The sequence below is a fragment of the Ambystoma mexicanum genome, chromosome 12 (assembly GCF_040938575.1).
Source record: "Ambystoma mexicanum isolate Mex_15411 chromosome 12, UKY_AmexF1_1, whole genome shotgun sequence".
NCBI classification, from domain to species: Eukaryota; Metazoa; Chordata; class Amphibia; order Caudata; family Ambystomatidae; genus Ambystoma; species Ambystoma mexicanum.
In genome coordinates, this window is record NC_090936.1 from 54178082 (window position 1) to 54203240 (window position 25159).

Sequence of the window (25159 nt, forward strand, 5' to 3'; positions counted from 1 at the left end):
GAAGGGGAACAAGATGGAATATATTTTACAAATATATTCCACACAAAAGTAGAAAGAATTTGAGAAAGCCCAGAGAGCTTGAGGATTCCCTGTGTCTGATAGACTGCGGTGAAAAATCTGAAGATGGCTGCCGGGGGCGGAGCTTAAGCCCTGCCACTTCATTGGCTGGGGCCATAAAGGACCAAAGTGAGGTGGAGGGACCTACACAATGAAGTGGCTCATAGGCTATAATGGGCTATGTACATGCACTGCTAGGTGGCAGTATATATATATATTTAAAAAAAGAAAATTATTATTATTATTATTTAATTTATCACCGAGGATTCCCAGTCTGACGACGGGAAATATTCAAGCATCTGAATCTATGAAAGATCCAATGCTGGAGAATGCATAGGCTGTCATGCCATTCCACTGTATCTGGGATGCGTCGCCCAGGGAGCCGGGGCCATGCCCCTGCCAGGACGTGAACTGCTGGCACTTCCTGTTGGACCAGGAGGCAAAGAGGTCCACCCGAGGATGCCCCCATCTGCTGAAGACCCAGAGCAGGACCTAATTGTTAATTGCCATTCGTAGTCTGCTCCCAGTCTGCTGAGCCTGTCCGCTTGCAGGTTGGACTTCCTCAGAATGTGGAATGCAGTCAGGTGGATTTTGCTCTCCAGGGTCCATTACCACATGCTGACAGCTAGGCTCCACAGTGGAGAGGACCTGGTGCCACCCTGCTTGTTGACAATATACATGTTGGTGGAGTTGTACGTCTCAATGAGGACAACCTTGCTCCAATGAGTGGAAGGAAAGCCTTGAGAGCTAGCCAGATAGTCTTCAGGTCCAGCCAGTTGATATGAGATTCCTGCTCCTGCTGGGACCAGACTCCATGAACACTGTGGCTGTCCAGCGTAGCCCTCCAGTCTTCAAGGGAGGGAGGAATCTGTGGTGATGGTGACCCGAGGGGGTGCCTGCCGGAAGGGCCTGCCAGTCCGCAGGTTGCAGTCCCTGGACCACCAGGTGAGGTCCGGGTGGAGAGAAGGAGGAATACTGAGAAGCTCTGCTTGGGAGCCCTGCTCCGGATTCCATGAAGCTGCGAAGTACAGCTGTAATCTCCTCATCTTGAGTCTCGTGTAGGGGAGTTGCCATAATCCCCAGTAAATGCTAATATCATCAGGCCGGGGTCACCTCTCACATGAGGAAGTGACTTACAGCCCTCCTGATGGCCATGATCTTGTTCTCTGAGGGAAAACTCTCTCTGAGCTTGTGTTCTATATGAGGCCTAGAAAGGTCAGGCGCTGAGTAGGCTGCATCTGAGACAGAGGTGGATAGAAAATCCCAGCTCGTGGAGACTGGTCATAAGAGCGGAGGAAGTGTGATGCGCGGCCTCCGGAGATCAAACCCCGACGAGCCAGTCGTCCAGGTATGGGTAGACGTGGTGGCCATGAGCCCTGAGGAGGGCCGCCACTGCATTCATTTGTCTGGTAAACACCCCGGGGGCTGAGTTGAGGCTGAAGGGTAGAACCTTGCATTGGAAACGGCAGCCCATGAGCCTGAATCGCAGAAAGGATCGATGAGGGACGTGTAGCTAAGCATCCTTCAGATCCCGGGAGCACATGCAGTCTCCCCTGGACAGTGTCTCCACTATGAGTGCTGGCGTAACCATCTCAAATTTTTGAAGAGGGAGGGAGTGGATGATGGTGGAGAGGTTCAACACAACTCTCAGGCCAGCCTGGTTCTTCTTTTTCCTGCAGTAGAAGCCCAAGCCTCGCTGGCAGGCTGAGACTTCTTCCACTGCCTGGCTCTCGACGAGCGACTGAATTTCCACCAACAGAGTTGCTGTCCCAATCTGTGAGAGTGGAGGAGTAAGAGGAATCGATTGACGGTACCCCATGGACACTACAGATAGGATCCAGGGGACCCAAAACTGTGCTTGAAGGGCAAGCCTGCCCCCCACTGGAAACACGCGACCCAAAACGGCACGTCATGCCTTCTTTCCCTCTGAGGCTGTTGTGGAGGAGGGGGACTGAAAGAAGCCCTTGCTCTCCCCCCCTTTTGTTGTTTATGCCAGTGCTGACTCTGAGAACGGTCAGGCTGCCTAGACTGCCATTCTTTGAAGCCCCGGAACCCGCCGAATGCACGCACCCTTATCAGTGCGTTGATGTGACTGGGTGTACACCTTGGGCATGGTCTTTGTAAGGATAAAGACTTTGCAGTTTGGGAACGGTTTTTCTTTTTATCTAGCTCCTCATTGTTGGATGAGTGAAAGAGGTTACCACCCTCGAATGGAAGGTCCAAGATGCGTTCCTGGACGTCTGGGTTGAATTTAGTAGCGTGAAGCCAGGCAGTCCTTCTCATGTCCGTGGAGATGCATATGGCCCGGCCAGAGGTGTCAATGTGGGCCACGGTGGACTCCATGATGTTTGTGCCACCAATTTAGCCTCTGCCAGTCCCGCCTTGAAACGTGCCTGTCTCTGCACCGGATGTTCTGGAAGGAAGTCAGAACTTTCCTAGGACGACTGAGGCTTTGAGTAGAGTGAAGCTGAAGTGATCACGTTTGAGGGTTTACCGACAGCAAGATTGGATCCCCCTCCATTTGCCTATACTTGTCGTTGAGGCGCCAATTAACAGGCTGGGCAGAGTGGGGCTTAAACCACCCCTTTTTGGCCAATGCAACAACGTCCTTCTGCATTGGGATCCCCATTCTAGCCACGGGGCATAAGGAGAGGACCTCGGTCAGGACCCCCGCCTTGTCAGTGTCCACCAGGGTGTCCGGCTGGTCCGGAGAGGGTGGAGGAGTGCTGGATGCCAAGGGCTGCGATGTAGAGAACAGAGGCAGAGGCTGGCGTGGAATCGCCTGAACTGTGGAGGCAGAGGAGCTGGAATCGAAGGAGCCGGCAAGGGCAGCAGGGGCTGCACCGGGGCCTGTGGTGCTGGAACCATAGGAGGAATGACTATAGGTGCAGGAAGAGGGGCTGAGGGAGCATGTCCCTGATCACATCCCAAAGGATGGCCACCATCTGAGGACATCTCATGGAAGTTAGGAACGCTTCCAAGGTGCCAGTGGGGTGGCAGGTGATCTTGACGGGTAGCGGGCAGCTGCTGGGCCCGGTGAGTACTTTGCCTAGACGGTTGCGGGGTAAACCTGCCCTGTGATGCTGATGGATAAGCTCTAGGCCACGTACCTGGTTGACACCAGTCCCACCTAGTAACTCTATCTCCCACCTGCTCTGTTCCAAGGGGCGCTACAGGACGAGCAGCCATTTTGTCTGGCGTGGCAGCCATTTCGTCGAGCTGCGTGCCAAAGTACTGGTGCTTGGCACAATGGGCCCGACCTCCTCCAGACCTCTTGGCGGTGGAGTAGGAGACCTACCCTTCACCTCAGGACGGGGCCTGGTAGGCATGTTGCCCTCTGCGGTATCGCCGGTAGTGCTGCATGCAGGCACCCCCTCGACCATCTGGCCGGTACTAGGGCATAGCCCCTCGGGTATACGCCCGGAAAAAAAACTTGCGGTACCTCAGCACTGTCTCCGGAAGGATCGAATTACCCCTCAGCCTGGCGGCCAGTAGCTGAAATAGCCTCGGTACCAGTGCTGGTGCGAGAACCTGAAAGGTTCCTCCCGCTCGGGCGTATTTTTGGGAAGGAGTCACCCTTGCGGGGTGCAATGGAAAAAAGCGGCCCTACCTTGGGCCTTGACTTATGTCTGACAAAGTCCTTCAAGTCCTCTGGAGGCGACTTCTCGAAGAGATCCCTCCACCGAGCTAGCCTGTTCTTCAGAGCACGTGGTGTAAGCGCGTTACACGCGGTACAACCCTCCCAGCCATGGTTGGGGCCAAGGCACCGGAAGCAGAGCATGGGGATCAGACGTAGGGAAGAGCCCCTCGCACGCTGACACCTGCTGCAGCCCGCTTACGTCGACCTGCGCTGGGGAGGTGCGTGGCCCCAGAGGACCGAGTACCTGATTGATAAAAAGAAGACAAAAAGACAAAGTATCCGGGGAAGAGCGCATGGTATTACAAGGCCGTAGCCAAACCCAGGAGCGCTGGTGAAATCGGCCCGTTCCCGTCGACACGCGAAAGGTGACTGAGGAGTGGCGTCAGTGGGCGGAGTCAGGGGAGCACAGGCTTCCAGTGCCACGCGCCTCTAAATTTAAAGGGGAAGAAGGTTTTTTTCTGGTGAAAAAGGTTCTGTCTCCCGTCCATTTTCACAAAACATGTTGTACAGAGCAGATGGGTCCCATTTCCTTTATTGGGTGTCAAAACATTCTTGTAGCATTTGCTGATTCAAACAGCTTAGAAATGCCAGTTTGACGCTGTGAAGGGAATGGGACCCATCTGCTCTGTACAACATGTTTTGTGAAAATTGTTTCTGTTGTCTTTTCCGTATGTGCATTGATTCCTTTGCTGATTCCATCAGAGAATATATATAATATATATATATATGTATGTTTTGTTTTGTCCCATGTAACTAGGATTACCTTTCTGTATTAGGGTACTAGTTTTGTTAAGACCAAATTCATCTGGAAACTCGTTCTGAGTAAAGCATTTTACTAAACCTCTGAGTCACAAGAGTTTTTTGTCCATTCAGGATGCCTTGATCAATAGTATACATTATTAGATCTAGATAGGGGTACAATTCTTTGGAGGTAGGCTAACAGGCACATCAATGGGTCACAAAGGGCACACTGTTGTGGCACCTAATAACATTGGTCAAGTATTTGCAGATGGAGAACAAAGTCACTAGAATTAAATATGCTTACTGTTGCACCCTAACACAGTGCCCCGATTTCTCGCTAAACCCCCTTATCCCAAATGACTGCTTGTCAACAGGACCAATGCACTGATAGGTTATCATAAAGCGCAGATGTAGCCCAAAGCAGCAGGACCCTAGACAAGGAGGACCCTATGGTTCACAGGTATCGATCAGCTGAAAGGTGCTCTAAATGTTGAATGTTAGCTATTGACCTATCAAACAGTAGGGTCTGATGTGTTCTCCTGAATTGTATAAGGTTTAAAACAATGCAGCTTTATGGTGAAACACTGTTCCGAAGCGCAGGCACAAGCTTGTATGTCTTTCCAGGATTTGGTTTAATCTCACAACAGAGCGCCTCTGCAAGTGCAGAGATGCCTAGAAGTGAGAAACCTTTTAAGCAAGGTAGCGCTTGTGTAGACAGACGTTAGTGTAGCTACCGGAGCATGGAGAAAATCTGCTTATGTTTCCTGATGCCGACCACTGATCTTGCTCTTCATTTTGAACCGCTGGACTTGGTGAAGGGCTGAGTTGGGGATACCTGACAAGTATAGTGCCTAAATAACTTGCACGCGTTGGTATATCAGAGCCTGATGGCCAGCTCTCCAGTTACTCTTACTAAGTGTTTCCTGACTGGACCCCTCTTCCTAAATTTCGAAAGTGTTCTTGCTGGGTTTCCAAAGCCCACATTCTACACCAAATCACCAAGTCTAAATATACATTTTCAATATAGTTATACAAAAAGAGAACAGTTCTTTTAAACATGATCAAATCAAAGGTACATTATATACCATGGACAATTGAATGGTGTTAAACTATGTAAGCTGTCTTTCATGCTTTCCTATTCAACCTAGAAGCTATGTTCCCCATTGCATCAAACACAACATCCAATATCGAACCTTGCATCATACAAACGTTTCTGGCATCCTGGTGTGGGCGTGGGGAATTAACAACACCAGCAACAAAAGGGATAGGGTTAGTGGAACTGAGCCGAGCCTATAAAACGTGACTGAGATTTTAATGGTGCATTGAAATACACTATACTGGTGATTTGGCTTTTATTCTGATTCCCAGGATATAATACACATGACACTTTGAATCCCTATAGGTATTGGCGTTATAAAAACTCTGACCGCTACCAGTCTAGCAATCCTGTGTTCATCCTACTTGGTCATAAGCATATGAAAAAGCAAGTGACAAACATAGCCACTATAAATATCAAATAAAGCAGATTTTTGTACAGTATTCCTGACCTTAGCTAGATACGCCTCCACTCGATTGTTTGAAGACATTCCATTTCCCACAGGGGCCAAGAAGTTTCCGCCAAAGCCAAGGCTTCTGTTAAATGCTAAGTTAGTACCAAGTTGACTTGTATCCATGAAAGGGCTTGGTGAAAGGCTTCCATTCACAAAACTGTTTGCAATTAAGGATTTGCTCCTTTGACGTTCAGTGAGTAGCTTTGTGTTGGCTTCTGCTAACCTTTCATTAGCTCTGCAGAGAGGTTAAAGATTAATGATTAGGCAAACATCACTAACACATCACTAACACATCACTCATAGAAACAACCACCATAAACAATTAATAACATTTGATTCTTTTTGGTTGACTCATGCACTGCTCAAGTTTAACCGAACATAGCAGGAGGACATCAATTCAATAATGAATCAGGAAAACTGTATTCTAATGTATGTCTGGATTTCTGTGATTCATACTGTACGAATCTTCGGATGTCGTCCCTTCTCCCCTAGGGGGAGCCTCTTCCCATGACACCAGGGAGGTGAGGCTGCTACCCGATATTCTCCCTGGGATTGGTACTCAGCGGGAGGATCTCATGGGGAGGGATCCCCTCTATGGGACTCGGGACGATTATTCAGAGGGAACACAGTATATACAAAAGGCATCCCAACCTCCCTCATCCTCGGAGCACAACATATAAGTCCCACACATATACATGTATCTGTGTAAAATAGATAATCCAGCCATTATCTCACTGAGACCAGGTAGAGCAGGGACCATTTGACTAAAGTATATTTGAAAACTGGGATGAGGAAGTGTCCAGCTAAGCCAATAAAGAGTAATAATACTTGTACTGAGACAAAGATGATGTGCAGAGCCATAGGGATCGCCCAGCGGAACCACAGTAAGCATTCTAGTTTATGCGGATATTGCACACGTATAAAAACAGAGAAAGGACTCACATCATTGTCGAGCCCTCCATGGAGTCACTGCGGAAGCCAGCACGGTCGAGGGAGAAGAGAGAGGCGGACCGGGACGCTGAGACGAGAGCAAGCCGGTGCAAGTCAGGTCCAGACTGGAAGGACCGTCAGACGAACCGAGAGGAAGAAGCTCCTGGCGCCCCTGACGTGGGAAGCAGGAACCATGACAGCCAAAAGAAGGTTTCCACTACAGACAGAAGGGAGAGAGAGACTGGGAAGCCCCACAGCAGGCCGCAGGTGTCCAGAGAGAACCAGGACCACCGCAGACTGCAAGGAATGGTATGTGGGTGACAGGGGAGGTGGTGGGGCCCCAAGAACGTGGCAGAGAAACTTCAGAGGACAAAGGAACCAAGAATCTAGAATCTGGTACCCTGACAGAGAGAAAGGAATTTTAGTCTGTTGGGGAAAGTACAGTGGTGCTTGACAGGAGAGTGAACCAAGTCTACCAGATAGAAGGAGAAAGCAGAAAGTGCGAGCCTGGGACCAGCACCAATAAAAGTAACAAGAGGGATCCTTGTTGCTCTTCATAGTCGCAGAACCTGGCAGGGGAGTAAACCAGGTTGACACTGCCTGGAGAGCTGAGAGAAGCTAGGGGAAGAGAGTTATTCCCCCTGGTGTTGATAAACACTAAGAGAAACCAAGTGAAATGAAGTCATTTCCTTGGCATTTTGAAAAGCCTGAGCAGCCAGGGGAAGAGAGTCATTCCTCTTGGCGTTGATGGACAGTGTGAAAGAAGTCAAGAGAAGGGAGCCATTCTCTTGGCCCTATGAAGAGTCGGGAAAGGCTACAGATAGGGAGTCGTCCTATGCTGGTGTGTGAGAACATTGTGTGAGAAGCCAAAGGAAGGGAAGTAATTTCCTTGGCATTGTGAGAAGACCAAGTAAGATCAGGGGAAGGGAGTCATTCCCCCTGACATGGTAAACTGGCCAGTAAATACCAGGACAAGAAAGTCATCCTTCCTGGCACTATGAGAAGCATTAAAGAAACCTGAAGGTTAGGGGGAGAAGGAGACACCCCACCCCTAACACTCCAGTGATATGAGACTTTTTTTTTACATGTGCATTAGTGGAGTGCCAAGTCAAGGTTATTTTTGAGACTTTTTAGTTTGGACCCATTTGAGGTACTTTTCCTTTTCACAAAATCTCAAAGGGAACTTTGAACTATCATCCAGAAGACGAGAGCCTTTCTTCTGAAGTAAGAAGATCCCTGGTTACTTGGTATAGTTTTGAGTGTAAGTGAAGGAAATAGGTTTTGACACACAAGAGTGGACTATTCAGTTTTGACTGACATCCTGGCAGAGTCCTTAGTATTTTGGTAGAGGCAGGAAAACCCCCTCTTAGTAATAGGGATAGATAGTGTTTTCTCTTATTTTGGTACAAAACAAAAGTCTTTAACCAAAACCATGGCACCAGTGTTTCAGTCTCCTACTTCTACACCCTTATAATACCTTCAAAGAATGTCTTCATAACTGTGAGACTGGAGCTGAAACGCAATCTAGTACCAATATGATTGCGGTAATGAAAGAGCCGGCTAACAGGACGTAGAAGCCAGAGTGTGCAGAGGGCAACAAACTCAGCCGAGAAAAAGATGGAATAAGTGCAACAGCACATCATATAAGGCAAAACACCTTCCTGCCAGGTGTTCCCGAAATTAGCATGAAAATGTGCGTGGGGCAGAAAACTACTACTCCCCCAATGCACTTTTCAGCAGCACAGAGAAAAACTTCAAAAGACTGCGAATGCAAAATGTACAGAGGGGTACACCTGCCTTACCATCGGGGGAAGAAGAAATGCGGAAAGGGAGGGACTTCGGGTTGGCGTGTGGGAACAAGTATCAAACAGGGAAGGGAGGGAGAGAAAATGCCAGGAGACGAAGTCAAGAAAAGGAGGGGTGGTTTCCAAAGTTCAAGGAAAGATTGAATGTACCTGAAGATGGGAGGGGAGAGCCTTGTTAAGAACGCATGCGTGGACTCAAAGGTGCTCTCTATTTTCCCGGTTTGCAGGAATAGCTCTAGAGTGGTGAGGATTGGAAGGAGGAATCCTTACTAGGGGCACTGGGCTTACTAGGACTACGGGCAGCAGCCATCCAAGGAGTCCGTATGCTCGACCGAAGAAAGAGGAGCCCCGGAAGCCATTAAGGGGAAGAAATACTTGAATGAACAAGTCGTAATTTTTTTCTTTCTTTGAAGTACAGACTTTTACTTTCACTGCAAGGCGAAAAGCGGTGTGTTCCAAGAACGGACTGTGGGTGGCCATCTGAAAAGCTGAGCTGTCGCCTTGAACAGAGTTTGATTTATGCATTACTAAGTGGCCACGCAGAACAGATACTGAGAGGGAGGTCGTGCACAAATTGACTTGTTGAGTTCTTTTTTTCTTGTTTTTCCATTACTACTGAGCCGACGCACGTCTTCTGATTTATGGTAGCTTGGAAGCCGTGACCTCCGTGAAAGGGGAAAGAAAAGGAGTTTATTTTCACAATTATTTATTTTTGGCTGGCTGTGTCGAACCCCTCATTTACTGCTGATTGCCTCAATAAAAAGGATTTATTTGTACCAATTGAGTCGCAACTCCTGCCTGCTGATTAACAGTGGTGGCAGCGGTGGGATTTAAGGCAACACCTCACCAATACCCCACACCATGGAAGCAGTGATAAAGACCTTAGCTGAGGGGCAACAATAATTGCGACAACTGATACAGGTGCAGGGGCAGCAAACCCAAGCAGACCACCAAGCTCTGCAGCAAGCAATACAGGTGAAAGCGCTGCTCAAGATCAAGGGAGAGAAGCTCTAAGAATCCTGGGGGAAGCCGTAGCAGCAACAAGGACCCAACCTGCTGTCCCACTTACCGTCCTACAGAAATACCAGACGGGAGATGACCCAAGCTTTTTTTGTGTTAACTTTGAGTGGCTAGCACGAGCAGCCCAATGGCCCGAAGACAAATGGGCTTTCTGTTGACCGGAGTAATGCAAGGGGCCTATCAAGCAGCGAATCCAACAGGCGACACCCCTATGCAGAAATGAAAAAAACTATTCTGGAGAGACTGGGTATGGACGAGGAATCCTATAGGATCAAATATCGGGAAACCAGGCTCAAACCCTGGGAAACCCCAAGACAACTATTCTATAGGATTCAGGACCTTGCTAACAATAACCCATACAGTACAAGAAACAATACTCCTCTATTGTAATGTTTTTTTTTTCTGTTCATTACTGCATTCTACCCAATGATTCCTCATCTTCCAAAATTGCCCCGACATAGACAGGATTTTGAAACGTTTCGCAATATAGCCCTGCACCACCGCCACTGAAGGGGACACCCAAAGATGAATAACCTGAGCCACTTGATCCCACTGGCCTCCGTTCCGCTAAATTCTCCCAGCTCACAGAGACCAGTGAATGGTAGAACTGACACAGGGTCATGAACAATCTGCCTATTGAGGGGCTAGAGGAAGTGAGGGTAGTTGAAGAATATGTGTGAGTAATACAGTTGCCATCAGAAATATATCTAGATTGAGAGGAACACAGAACCTAGAGAAGCAACTGCTGGAGGATGAAATCAACCATCTTTCTTATAGGCAGGAACGCTGGCAAAGCCCGGTTTGCTGCTTTGAATATGTCAGCACTGCCCCAACCCTATGAAGGGTGGCTAAATCCTACCGCAATATGCCCCAAGGCAGAAAAGCACCTCAATGTGAGCTTATAACAAGCTTTTGAACAGTTCATTATCCAATGTGGAATAGTCTGATTAGCAATCACTGACTTTTTCGGGGGTCAGAACAACCAATAAAAAGCTGGATATTCAAGTAATAAGAGTGTACTTCCCCCTCATATCAGTGATGCGGGATCAAGAATAAAGTTAGATGCGTCTTAAAACAAAGATGAAATTCAGAGACCACTTTAGGAAGGAATGATGGTCAGACCCCCACAGTAACTGTTAGGTCAGACAGTCCTGTTGTGCTCTCTATTTGCTAACTTCGGAAGCCTCTGAACTCTTTCTTGGCTTTTTTTAATCCAAACTTATTTTTGCTGAGAAACGTCTCACTGAAAGATGCAACTGCCTTTTAGTGTGCCACTCTCAATAGCCCGCATTGCCACGTGGGAAGGGTTGCTCTGAGACCACCCTGTTTTGTCAATGCGTGTGTTTTCTCACCTTTAAAGTATATTAGGTCATAAGATGGTGGCATCTGGATTTCTTACTTTTGGGTACAGCACTCTGTAGCCTTTGTACAGTTTTGGGGGGAATAACGTTTAAGTCTTATAGCCTGGCCATTTTCTTAGTGGTCTGTAACTAATCTGAGAAATTCGTCCCATCTTCCCAGAAGGGAGCCACCCCCTTTGAGGCTAGGGAGGTGAGTCTGCTACGCCAGACCCTCCCTCGGGGTCTGAGCAAGTAGGACCTTACTTGGAGTGACTTCCCTCCTGTGAACAAGGACTCCCATTCCAGAATGGAACTTCCAATCCAAACCATCTTGTCTGCATATATGGATATGGAAAAGACTTGCATATCCCCCACAACAACTGGATTTCAAAAGAATGCTTCTTTCCCTTTCTTGGCTGCAGGCAATGCTGAACACAGCCGAATGCCCTGGGCGAAGGAGGACACCGTTTCAGCTATCCCTGTGATGTGTATAAGAGGAGGACGAATTGTAAAGCAAGAGGGAACTCCTACAGAGGAAGGCAAACTGTGAGCCTCTGCAGTATTGACGTCCTGGAGGGGCTGAGCCACATTGGGCCGTGGAGTCAGTGGAAGCAATGAAGAGGAGGAAAATGCTAACCAAACACCTACGGGTTGGCATTCGATCCGACTGAGAAGCCCAAGCGAATAAAGTCTGATGTCCATTGCTTTAACCAGTATTGGCAAGAAAGCCAGCACAGGAATTGCAGCAGAGCACCATGCCAGGACATTAGGGGGTGAAAGGAGGATGTCGGGAGTGAAGAGGGGGGCTGGAAGACATTGCAAGTGTTGGAGGAGGTGGCAGAAAATCAGGAGTTTAGATATTGGCACAGAAGTGTAAGCAAGTTGAGAGTGCCTGGTATAGAGAAGTGTCAGAAGTGGAGGAACTCTGTATAGCGGTCTGATTGGGGCAGGGTGGTATGAGGGAAGGGGATGAAGAAGGTACTGTGTATCACAACATCTCCTAGACAGTTGTCAGCTGCTCATCCTGCAAGACGCGCTGAGACTACTGAGTCTGACAGTGTCAAGTCCTAGATCTTGATGAAAACCAGTGCTTTGAGGAGACTGATTTGCTTCTCAAACTCCCATAATTAACTAACGACAACACAAGTTAAGGTTTTTTCTCATCCAGCTTCACAACCACAATAGTCATCTTTACCATCATGTAATGTAGAGGTCGATGTACATGGATGGTGCGGGATTGGGGCTGGCTTCCCCTACTGTTGGGTTTGGTGATGCTGAAAAAATGTGTTGAGACCCTAATCCTGATGTTCTTGTGGTTCATGGTTTGGAACGACACATAGGTGTCTGTGTCGTGATGAAGCTCAAAACACCAAACAGAGTGTTTTTGTGGATCCTTCGCTGACATTGCAGCTTGCAATGCCTGGCAATGATTGAACTGCAAGGTTTTCAGTGGTCATTCTTTTAAAAAAAAAAGGCTTGGTAGAAGACTGAATAAAAGAAAAGACTGGTTCCTGGTCTAGCATCTGTGGCAAGCAAAAAAAAATAAACCTAAAGAAAAGGTGTCCTTATTTCTCAATATGTATAGCTAGGGCGTCACTTCTGGCACCACAGCCATCATGATGGAGTCAGGCGGAGGTTGATCCCATGCCCCTGTGGCTATTTTACATTTTCCAGATGCAATCCCCGCCTTGAGCTATTTCAAAGATGAGAAATCTGTGCAAGGGAGTATGTCGGAAAGAATAATGCACGGTTGCATGTAGTTGAAACCGATGGAAGAATTAAAACTAAGAGTTAGTGTGTAGAGGATATGAACAGATGAGTACCAAGTGACGTGTATTTATGGTGTCCGCTGTGCACCAGAATTTAGAGTCACAACTTTTAATAGCAGCAAACACACATGTTTGTGGTTGCTGGTGGGTACTCTTTTCAAAGGAGAATTGCCTAGTTTTTCGATGCTGGACTGCCTACAAATTAGAACTGAAGCTCCCAAAAGGTGAGATTGGATGTACGTCACATAGCACTGTGAAGCAAAGGCTGCAAAGCTGAAAAACATCCCAAAGATCTCCCATTGATGACAAAGTGGATCTTGGTACCAGTATGCTGGAGTGGTGCCAAGTGTGCATTTAGGGGGGCATTTTGCTTTTACAAAATTAAAAATATTTTAAAGACAAAGGTGACCTAACATGCTAAAGACTACCACAAAGGTGACACGTAATAACACTAATGTTGTAGACAGAAACGTGACTCAGAAAGCATCATATTTACAAACAGATCTATAAACTTGCCTATCGAGCTTGGCTGCTAAAGATTTTCTGATTTTTATTTCCTCTGAATAAAGATCCTTGTATCTGTCCAGTTCCGTTTGAGTTGATTCTTTCTGACACATACTGTCTTGCTGTGTGCTTTTGATTCTGCTCAACTCCGACTCCAGATCTCTAATTCGGTGCTCCATTTGGTTTCGTAGCGACGCATCATTAGTTGCCCGTATTTGCTCCAATGTCTCTTGGGATGCAGCCTGGGTCTAAATCAAACAGAAATAATACAAGTCTTCAGCAAAACACCCTTCAAACACATTCACTATACAAAGTTTCCAACGCTCTGATGAATTCCAACCAACAATCAACTTTACACTTACAAACTCAAAGGCAGGTACTATTTAGATAGAACCATCCGTACAATGGAGAGGGAATCAATGCAACACAAATGCAGATACTGCCAAGATCGTGAACCCATCAGCTTTAGTCAAGCAATACGCTACAACGGAACATCCTCAGGGACCAGCAAACGTATGTCCTCAGGAGAGAATTCAGCCACCCTGTCCCTTCTGACGCCACACACCTGCGCAGGATTATGATTGAACAGATTCACAAAGCAATCTTAGCACCAGGAAATGTGAAATGCTGGCAAACAAAGAGAAGGCAAGAAATGACCAAGTCCATCTGCTGGATGCCTACCATCCACAAATGGAAGCATGGCATGTCTTTACATTGGTACGTTTGAGCATAGGCGTAGGATCATTGAGGATGGAGCACCCATCTCTCTCTTCAGGGGAAACACATGTACATTGAAAAAAGGGAGGGAGATTGTTCTGGGCGCGGACTATCCGTCTCCACCACTACCCCCATTATGGACGTGACGGCAAATAAACGATACTCCTGAACCATTGCCTTTACACTGATGCAAAGACATTCCATTAGGTTTACCACTAGTATAATGACATGGAATAATGGAAGAATCCAGCAGGATTGCTAGGAATCCAAGAAGATGGAAGGCTAACAGAAGTATTCCCATAAACACCATTACTAGCATTTAGATAACCTAACAGTATGAAACACATGATTGTCAAAAGTACATGCAGAAGTTAAGTAACTGAACAGAGGATACATCCCAAACCTAAAAAAAGATTTAAATCCTGTGCATACTTCACAGAAAGAAAAAAAATCAACATGCCACAAAGCAGTAAAATCTTAAAACTATGGAGTTCTTTCACCCAAGCATCCTTCAATGCAGTCTGTATGGTATCATGAAGTACCCCTGCCTTCCCTTGGGGACGAAACTGGGGCAGCCAAAGGGGCTGAGAGGCGGGCCTGCTCTGACCTAGAGGATGCTGGACTCGGAGGAGGTATATGTGGGATAATCAGATCAATCCCAGTGGTTTCCCACACTATATTAGGGAGCACTCACAAACACCGACGATAACCAGAGTAAGGAGCAGGACTCTAATCATAGTACTCCTAGAGAGTCATTTCACCCCCTAGCAAGACCCAAATGCCCGCATAGGAATTAATCCCTTTCCCTATAAGGGACTCGAGTTGCAACATTCCCTATTCACCTACTACTGTGTAAATACATTTCTTTTTTTTGGCACAGTTGCCAATGAAGCAATCAGGCAAATTAATTAGCAGAGATAGCAGGCGTCCTCAGGAAACAAAGTTTTGCTTGACAAACAACGAATTAAATTAAATGTATGTGGATTATCTGCACAGGTGGTTTATGTGTTTGGTCGAATGTAAACTGGTCACTTTTTCACCACATTTCTATTCCCCTTTTTGTCCCACAAATAGATTTGGGTTATGCATATAGAAAGGGGTGACGGTGGTGAGGGAGGGCTGTGGGTTGTCTCTCCTGCTTTTGGCAATAAAAAGAAGCAAAAAAGAAAAAAACATGCCTGTTTAAATCCCAGCAAATCACATAAAACCATCTGTGCGAAAGACAAAAACACACACAATTTTCTAGCTCAAACTAGGATTGTGGGGATAACAACGTTGAAAGTTCTCTGTAACAAAGCCTTATGCTAACAGCTAACAGCAAACAGCTTCCCTTGCTTCCAAATGTTTCCCATAGTGTCACACCTACAGTGTGGGGTATTTAACTCCAAAATGCAGCCAGTGGTCACTTTGGCCTTGAAAACACACACACCAAACTACTAAAGAAATATGGTCCCTTCCAGAATAGTTATTATGCTACTTCAAATGATTATAAGAGTATGCCATGAACAATGACACGAAACAAAGACATGGAACACTCAACGATGGAAGCCTTGAAAAAGCACCACATGGGCATGAAACCTGTTGGTTTGATGAATACAAAGTATAGATAGAAGGTTATTGTTAAATTAAAAGACATATTAGAAACTAATGATACCCTATGACCAGGTTTATTCACAAATGTTGTACACATGGGCAACTGTCAAAAAGCAGAAGGGGACAATTGGTTTTGATAAATCATGCAGTGTTTTGAACTGGGATAATAACAGGTTTGTGGCCCTGAGAAATCACTCAGTTCTTCAGCCACCTGCAGCAGTATTATTAGAGCGCAGCAATAAGGGGGCCAACAACCTAGCTCTCTACCCTACCCTATAAATTAAGGTTCTGCTTACTGCAGAAGAAATAGACCCACCTGGTCTTACAAAATAGCACACAAATATATGGGCCTAATAAAGACTATGGGCCTCATAACGAGTCCGGCGGGAGCCGTGCCGGAAAAACCGGCAGGCTGCTGCCAGACCGGTAATACCATTCTGCCTCCGTGATTGCTGGAATCACCGAGGCATTACAACCCCAGTAACCCAGTAATTCTGGAGACGGAATTCTGTAAATCCCCATTCCCATGGAGTCCCATAGGACTCTATGGGGATGAGGACCATGGAAACACTAGTTCCGTCTATGACGGAGCCGGTGTTTCCATGTCCGCCTGCAGGCGGGTGGTGTGATTTCTGCCAGGACAGACCTGGCGGGAGTGACACCTCCCGCCTGCAGGACTCGGAATCAGCCGGTCCGGAAACAACGGTGGTGGTGGATTTACCGCCACCGTTGTTTCTGAACCGGCTCACTTGTAATGAGGCCCGATATCTCTGCAAGAGCACGTGTTTTATAACAGTAAGCAGCATCCCCATATTATGAGAGGATTGCCTCACTGGAGATCATCTGTTGCAGATAATTAATGTGCATTGTTTGGCAGGAGATCTCCCCTAGATTCACAAGGTTTCTTAGAGGTCCCTTCATTGGATGAGGAAACAGACCTACTCACAAATATCCGAGAGAAGCCAGCCCTACCTGTGCCTCACTCTTAGCACCCAAGTACAGACAATAGTGTTTATAGAGGTGTTTATGCACCTTCCTGTTGTTCCCTAACTGATGTCTGCCAGGGCAACATTTAATAACAGCAGTGCCATCCCTTCAAAAGTAGGAGCAATACGAAAGCCCAAGCATCAGCCAGACTTCTAATAGTGTAGTTTATCACAGGATAAAATCAACCTAGATATGGCTAATTTCAAAACCGCTGCCGCTTGACATCACAGGCTGAACATATATACGGTGAAGGATTAGTTATGTTCCATTATTGATGAAGTGCATGTACACCATTCGATTACTGGGCAATGAAAGCAACTGCAACACAGTAAACAAATTGAGTGCAACCAAAGAAAAAATATGTCTTGAGAGGTTTCCTGAAAACGCAGCGACTATTGAACTAAGCTGAAGAGGAAAACAATTACATTCTGTAGGGGGTCGGGCCAGAGAAAATTCAGTTGCATTTACGGGAGTACACGATACGAGTATAGCGAGGAGAAGCCAATAGGATGATTGGAGAGGGAGACCACTCTTCATGAACAGAGGCTGTCAAAGGTAGGGCCAATGGAGTAGTAGCAGTGATGGATAACACAGAGAATCTTTAACAGGACAAACATACTAATGGGTACCCAACAAAGTTGAGCTCAGACAGGAGTAACGTGATCACATTTTGTCAGGCTAGTCACACAGTTCGGTGGTAGTAATCTCAAACAGCTTAAGATAGAGACTGGGCTGATGGAAACCTTGGTGAAGTGAGGCGGAATGGAACCAGAGCTGTCAGAGCGAACACTCAGACAGAACAGGTAAGATCTGATTTAAGAGACAGTGGGCGAAAACAGGAAGTAACTGCACCAATCTGAGGGCAAAAGAAGAGGTCTTGATGTATGCAGGAGAAGAGATTGTGGACAAATGATCGGAGGGGGGCAGGAAGGAAGCACAAATGCCAGGAAAAAGAAGGTCGACATAGGAAGGGTGCCCCCAACTACCAAAACTTCCTCTTTATAGGAAATCAGTTTCAGTGAGTTGCAGGACATACAGGATGAAATTGCAGCCGTCCATCATGCCGCCATCCAATCTGACAGGGACACAATCGTCATCTGCAATTGATTTGAATCCAAAGGATTCAATCACGTGAGATGGAGGCATGACAGATTAAATAGAGAAAGGGATTAACCATAAGGCAACCTTGCAAAGTAGGATGAGAAAATCGGGAGCGAAAGGGAGAACGTCTGACAGTGACTAGCTATAAAGAAAGCCAGTCCAATACGACTCCCTAGATCCCCACTGCAAGTTGGAGCATCAGTAGTACATTATGATCAACACTGCATTAGATGCAGTGGAGAGAGGAAGAGCTTTCCTCTGTCAAAACGGCCATCGCTATTGGATCCAGTTCCTGGGGGTAGACCAGTGGGGGAGGATCACCTGGGCGAGGGGTCTTGTGGAAGTGGGACATTGACAGTTGAGACGCTGTACCCCATTCCCTATAACACCCTTTCCACATCCTACCCTGTAGGATATTTAAAAGCTCTACCCCCCTTTTCCCACAACACTTTCTTACATTGTAACAGATAACGTACTAACAGCAGAGCCATTTACTTGACATTTTCGAATACAAGGGTCAGGCAAAGTCAAGCAATTAACCAGAATCACACACACCTGATGGCCCTTTCCCTTCCCCACAGGGATATAAGGTGGAGCACAAGAGCACAGGACGAGCAAAGTAGTCCACACGACGTGAGAGCTAACTCAGCACGGCAGTTCAAGAGGAGGAGAAAGATGGCACAGACCGAGAGGGTGACAAGGAGAGAGTCCACCTTGTCCTTTCCGACCAAGGACCATGAAACCTCAGCAGAAGGAATAATAAGTCTGCAAACAATAGCCAGTGTGTGTTACAGCAGATGTCAATGGTATAAGAGACCCTCCTTCGCGGATTACCAAGCCGGGGAGAGACACTTGTCTCTGTGGTACCAACCTTGACTCCAAGGAGAGAGAAAGCCAAGCGAGTCATCAAAGCCGGTGAGCTGAGGGGAGTGTCGATAAGAAACCGAACTGTGTTGAACCAAAAATAGCCAACAGCTAATTTGAACTTTGAAAGAGGATTACCTGATGGTAGAAACTATCATAACCAGAGATCTTTGGTAAAAGGCGAGAAGAGGTCAAAGTGGTCATACAGGGGTCTTGTAAAATCCTCTGTACTGTTGAAACTCTTTGACGACAGACGATTGGGAAATTGAGGGAAATTAATCCCGCTTGGTGAAATGAGCGCATGAACAGTGTGTTAGGAACGTTGGCAAGAATGAACCCAGTGGAGGGATGCTAACGAGAAGGGGCAGAGACTGAAGTCCCTATGAACAGTGTGTTGATAGAAGTGAACCCTAACGAGGGATGTCCACAGCAAACTGTTTTACAAAAGGTGGCCAGAGAGAACCCAGCAGAGGGAGGCCGTCAAACAGGGGTGAATCCCGAGGAACTATTTAAAAAGACATTAAGATTTGTGAAAGCAAGAAGTATTGCAAGACAAGGGAACGTGAAGTGTCTGCCGTGTCAGTTGGGGTTCCAGCCCGGCCGAGGGAGATCCAGGGGTGGAAAGCCATCACCCAAAACTTTGTGTTTGATTGTTGAGAACATCAGGCCTCGAAGGCAAGAGACTTTTATTGAAAAGAGACTTAACCATCGAAGAACCCGATAGCTGATATGGAACTGTTGGCTCGTGCTGGGAAGGCTCGAGCATGTGCTGTGCTCCAAAGTGCCACCTTGTCCAGTGCTAAAAACGTGGGGAAGGGAGGCCTCGAGTCAATCGCACCTTTTTTCTTTATTTGAAAACCCTAACCCCACACTCTTTCTGCCATTAGTTGTAAGGAATTGGCAATCGTTTTTTTTTTAGTATAGGCCTTTTACTTTTACCAGACGCCACAAGGACGGCCTTATTTTTCATTTGATGGTCGAAGCTTGCGCCCATCTTAGATTTTGGTTTAGGTTCAGCGTTTTTCCACCCTGCATTTACAGTTTAATAAACACAACTTGATCTGTGATCACTTGTGTCTGTCTTTACGGTTGTTACCATGAGTTCCTTACAATACACATTAGGAATGGGACTTACCAAAAAAAAAAGACTGATGGATGCTGCTTTAACAATGGAAAAGAGTACACATTAAAAAGTTAACTGGAGTCCCAGTTCGAAATGAAATGCTTTTCATTTACATTGGCAGTAACTAAACTCACCTGTAAGAACATATTGACTTCCTCAAGCTTCTGCCGGATCTCCTGTCGAGCACGCTCTTCAATCTCTCTTTTGTACTGTCCCATCTGATTGTGGTCAGTCATGTTCGTTTCCACATGACGCCTCAGGTTCGCAACCTCTTCTTCCAGCTGTCGCTTACTCTTCTCTAGGCGCTCGTGATTCTTGTGCAAGATCTTTACAGATGACAGCTGCTCCCGGAGGTCTCGATTTGTAGATTCCAACTGTGAGCATTTTGTCGATTCAGCTTCTAAGTTCTGCGAAAGTTCATCAATCTGTTTAAAACAGTGAGGTTAATTTACAATGATGGTCATTTGTTAACAAGTATATGTTGCATAGGGAATGACCGTGACATTCCATGATAAAGGGCTGGGTGTACCATCATCTCAAGCATGCATGTTTTCTAGTTTTAATTGATTTATAAAATGGTACGCCCCATGATAGTAGTACTAAGTTGAAAGGAGTAGGACATGACATCCCACTGCACCGATATAGAAGATTCAAATAAGGAGAATGGAAGATGTCCTTGTGCAGGATGCAGTGTTCTGCACTTTATATCTGTGGAATTCTCTGTGAGAGATGGCGGGAATACATTGGATGTAACAGAGAGTAAATGGGTCCTTACATAAGAGGCAACGTGAACAATGCAAATAAACCAGAATGCATAAACAGTAGAAGAGACAGTTTTGGGGTAGGTAATTTGAAGGTATTCATCGTCTTCGCTCATGCCCAATCACTACAAAGAGCTATCATGGAATTACACATCAAGCAAAGTCTTCAAATTTGTTTTAAGGCCTATGATCAGGCCAGAACAGATGGTATCTCGTTGGTCCTTTCTTCTGTTGAAGTTCACTCACTCTCAGATTCAGATGACAATATTGGAGGCAACAGATTATTCCAAAACAAATACAAGTTCAGAGTCTTCATATCATTAGGCCAAGGCAAAACCAAGACCAGGCATGCTCGAAGCCGAGAAGTCAGTATCCAATCCAATGAGGGAGAACCAGGAGACCTAGTCCACACAACGCCGCCCAAAGGTAATAAAAACAAGTAGGTAATAAAGTACCAAAGGCCCTTCACACATGGAGGTGCACAGGTGCTACACATTCAAGCGCAAACACCGAATTGTTGTAGGTTATATCGACGATCGCAGTGTCGGGTTGCGGGGCGTCTGGGAGGTGGGACGTGCTTACATAATGAAGCTATGAACGTGGCAATGTGTCTACGTTGTAACTTCACAAGCATAGTGCACAACTGGATCTTGCAGAGCAGAAGCAAACGCCATGAAAGTCGCCATTCTGCCAGCAGGCCCCTAAGAGGAGTGCATTACCTGACACCCGCTCTTTCCTCTACGTTCGAGAATGTTACCACTTTTTTCCTTCAGCTTTTCTCCTTCAGCACTAACAGCCAGCATTGACTGAGGCTGTTTGCAAAGAACCAGGACCAGCCTGCCCCTCTCCCCCCATCACATAATCTGATATGAACTCAGTCGGTGCTGCCTTCTGTCAAAAGAGAGAAGTCGCTTGTAGTCTAAGCTCACTGGTCCTCCCTCCTCGAGTCTAGTGACCCCTGATGAGGTCTTTTTAGCTGCATACTAATATAATTGTATCTGAGATGATCAACTCTTGTTTAATGGTAAGTCATCTACAACGACCGCAGCAGGTCTTCCTCCTCTAACGTGCAGCCATCTACTGACCGTAGCTTCTCTTCTGGACCCCTCACCCACATTCTACGATATATGATATGTCATTTATAACGCGCCTGTACACACGTGTTTCTAGGCATGACAATGCAAGGGAGGGAAGACAAAACAAACGATATTACTAGGCCTTGTGTCAGTCAGATCATGCAAATGAGAGCGAGGGAGAAAGGGGAAGTGCCAGAAAGAAGGAAAGGGGAAGTGCAATCAGGGCTGCGCAGGTCTGAGTAAGTGTAAGAAGGCAGGGGACTGTAGGGTTGCAGTTGCAGCCCCTAAGTGTGTCGTAAGCCCGGATGCAGTGCAGGTGAGACTGATCATGGAGGAGCCTGGTACCCCGTGAGACTCTGGGGATAGTCAAGCAACCAGTCAGTGCAGCAGACAGGTAGTTCGGCAAGGGAGAGAGAGCGCAGAGGGGAACATGAAGGTCTTGAGCTGCTTCTGGTACTTCAGGTGATCCGGCTCAAGTTTGAGAGAGGCAGGGAGGCCATTCCAGAGGGAGGCACCTACAGAGTAGAGAGATCTACCCTCACTCTATTCCCAGAGAAGCGTTTGACGATCAGAGAGTTTGAGGTAGCTGAGCGAAAGGCTCGAGAAGGAAGGCATTTTGGAAGAGAGAGTTTGATGTAGTGTGAGACCTGGCCCCAGAAAGTCTTGTGGATGATGCAGAGGGTCTTGAACATGATCGTTGCAGCCACCGGGAGCCAGTGGAGAGATTTCAGGGCTGGGGAGATACAGACCTTGGGCTTGAGGAGGCCAAGGTCCCGTCTTGCAGTCCCTTTCTGGATTAGTTGAAGAGGGCGAAGAATAGAGGAAGGTAGGTTGAGAAGAACAAGTTACTTACCAACTGTAACATTCTTTCGAATGGATGTTCATCCCACGTATTCCTCATCTTAGATATATCCTTACCTTTAGGTTTCGCCTCAGAATTCTTTTTTCTCTTTCTCCAGCAGAGGGCGCTCCACTCGAGGTTGCGGCGTTGATGTCCCTCGGCGGCATCCGTCGAGTATCGACGTCATCCCTCATATTAGAGCCTCGAGCGTGCCCGTTGGCCTCAGTTCTGTTTTTTTGTATAATATAGTTCATGGATCTTACTTCGTTTAAGGTATGCCTCTTTTGACCCAAGCCCTAAAAGAGTTTAGAGTGTAATACACGTAAACTGTACTGTGGGGTTAGGATGGGAGGGTCGATGAGGAATACGTGGGAGGGACATCCAATCGAAAGAACGTTACAGTTGGTAAGTAACTTGTTCTTCGAATGTATTGTGTCCTCCCACGTATTCCTCATCTTAGATAGACTCCCAAAGCAGTTTTGTCTCGGAGGTGGGAGTACAGTATCCTTTTTTAATCATGCACAGAATGTAGTACAGATTTTGCAAACAGACCTCCTTGAGAAGAAGTCGAGTCCAATGCATAATGTTTTATAAAGGTGGGGATCTAGTCTATGACGTCTTTCCTCTTCCTTGCTTGTATGAGGGGGAGGATAAAACGTAGGCAAAGTTATTTTTTGTGACGGATGAAAATCCGAAACAATTTTTGGCAGAAAAGAAGGTTTAACCCTAAGAACTACTTTGTCCTTATAAAAGATGGTGTGAGGAGGTGCGCTCGAAAGCGCCTGCAACTCACTTACCCTGCGGGCTGATGTCAATGCTACAAGAAGTATTGTTTTTAACGTAAGGAGCCTTAGTGGGCCAGAATGTAAAGGCTCAAATGGAATACATGTGAGAAATTGTAAAACTAAATTTAGATCCCACACCAGAACCTGGAAAGGTACTGGGGGAAGACATTATTTAAACCTTTTAGGAATTGAATTAATCAAGGGTATTTTAAAGTAAGATTCTTCTTCAGAAGAGCGCTTAAAGATGGATAGCGCTGCTAATATCCCTTTATTGTCCCAACCTGGAGCCCCAGATTGGCCAAATGTAACAGAAAAGATAAAATTGTGGGGATATTACACTGAAAAGGGTCCACATTCATTTCTCTGCACCAGCTACTGAACTTGTTCCTACGACACAGATACAGAGACTTAGTTGCTGGCCTTCTGGCCGAAAGCAAAATCTCCATCACGTCATCCGGAAGGTCCCAATCCTTGTATCCCAGCCTTTCAGAAGCCATGCGTGAAGGTTGAGTGTGTTGACCTCCGGATGGAGAACATGACCTTCCTGTCGCGAGAGAAGATCCTCTCTTCTTGGAAGACGTATTGGAGGGCAGATGGACATGTCGAGAAGGTCCGGGTACCACGTTCTCCTGGCCCAATCCGGAGCAATTAGGATCATGGTTTTCCCGAACTTTCTCAACCTCCTGATTACTTGTGCAATCACAGGGATTGGAGGAAACGCGTACAGTAGTTGGAACTCCCATTCCACCACGAACGCGTCCCCCAGAGTTCCTCTCGGGGGAAATTCCCGTGGGCAGTACAGTTTGCACTTCCGGTTGACCCCGGTCGCGAACAGATCTACTTGAGGAGTTCCCCAAAGGGCAAAGATCTCTTGAATGACTTCCTGACCTATCTCCCACTCGTGAGAGACTGTGCTCTGCCTGCTCAGAGCGTCCGCTGTTATGTTTCGCTCTCCGGCTAGATGAATTGCCGATAGAGAGATCCCTTCTCGTATTGCCCAGAACCAGAGTTGCATCACCTCTCTGCACAACGGTAGTGACCCTACTCCTCTTCTCTTGTTGAGGTAGTACATGGCCACTGTATTATCCGTCATTATCAGAACATTCTTTCCCCGTACAGAGGACAGAAAGGCCTTCAGCGCTAGTCCGATTGCCCTCAACTCCAGAAGATTGATATGTAGTTTGGACTCCGATGGAGACCAACGTCCGCTGATTGTCAGGTTGTTGATGTGGGCTCCCCACCCCGTGAGTGAGGCGTCCGTCACTACTGTTATCTCCGGCCATGGTTGCCAAAAAGATTCTCCTCTGAGGATATGATGTCTGCAAGCCCACCATTGTAGATCCTGTGCTACTTGGGCTGGGACCTGCAGTAGATCCGACATTTCCCCTGAGAACTGGGACCATTGAGTTCTGAGAGCCCATTGAAGAGATCCCATTCTCAATCTGGCTTCTGGCACCAGGAAAATGCAGGATGCCAACAGACCGAGCAACCTGAGAAAATCGGAGGCCGGAAGATGCTGGGCATTCTGAAACTTTGTCACCATCTGCAGAATGTGGTGAGCTCTCTCTTCGGGAGGCGAGGCTTTGCCCGAACAGGTATCCAGGACTGCTTCTATAAATTGGAGCTTCTGTGATGGTCTCATGTTTGATTTTTTTAAATTCAGAGAAAACCCTAGTTTGTGAAGGAAGTGACAAGTCTTGGACAGGTGATCCAGGGCTTCTTCTGGAGAACGTGCTCTGATCATCCAATCGTCCAGATAGGGGTATACATGAATCGCCCCCTCTTCTGAGACTCGCTGTCACCACCGCCATCAACTTGGTGAAAACTCTTGGGGCGGAGGTCAACCCGAATGGCAGAACTCGGAACTGATAGTGAGAATTGCCAATCGTGAACCTCAGGTACTTTCTGTGCTTGAGATGGATTGGCACATGAAAGTAAGCATCCTGAAGGTCCAA

At 46.8% G+C, this 25159-nt stretch overlaps 1 protein-coding gene across 5 annotated transcripts in view; it reads right to left on the reverse strand.

The window, feature by feature from the left end:
- Positions 1–25159, reverse strand: part of ANKRD26 (ankyrin repeat domain containing 26) — a 915250-nt gene that overhangs the window by 56415 nt on the left and 833676 nt on the right. For all 5 annotated transcript variants that reach the window (XM_069627947.1, XM_069627948.1, XM_069627949.1 and 2 more), the window contains 3 exons: positions 19876–20166; positions 13369–13604; positions 5986–6223 (listed from right to left, as the gene is read on the reverse strand). In XM_069627947.1, the coding sequence (XP_069484048.1) occupies positions 5986–6223; positions 13369–13604; positions 19876–20166 (765 nt within the window). The remainder of the gene's footprint in view (positions 1–5985; positions 6224–13368; positions 13605–19875; positions 20167–25159) is intronic.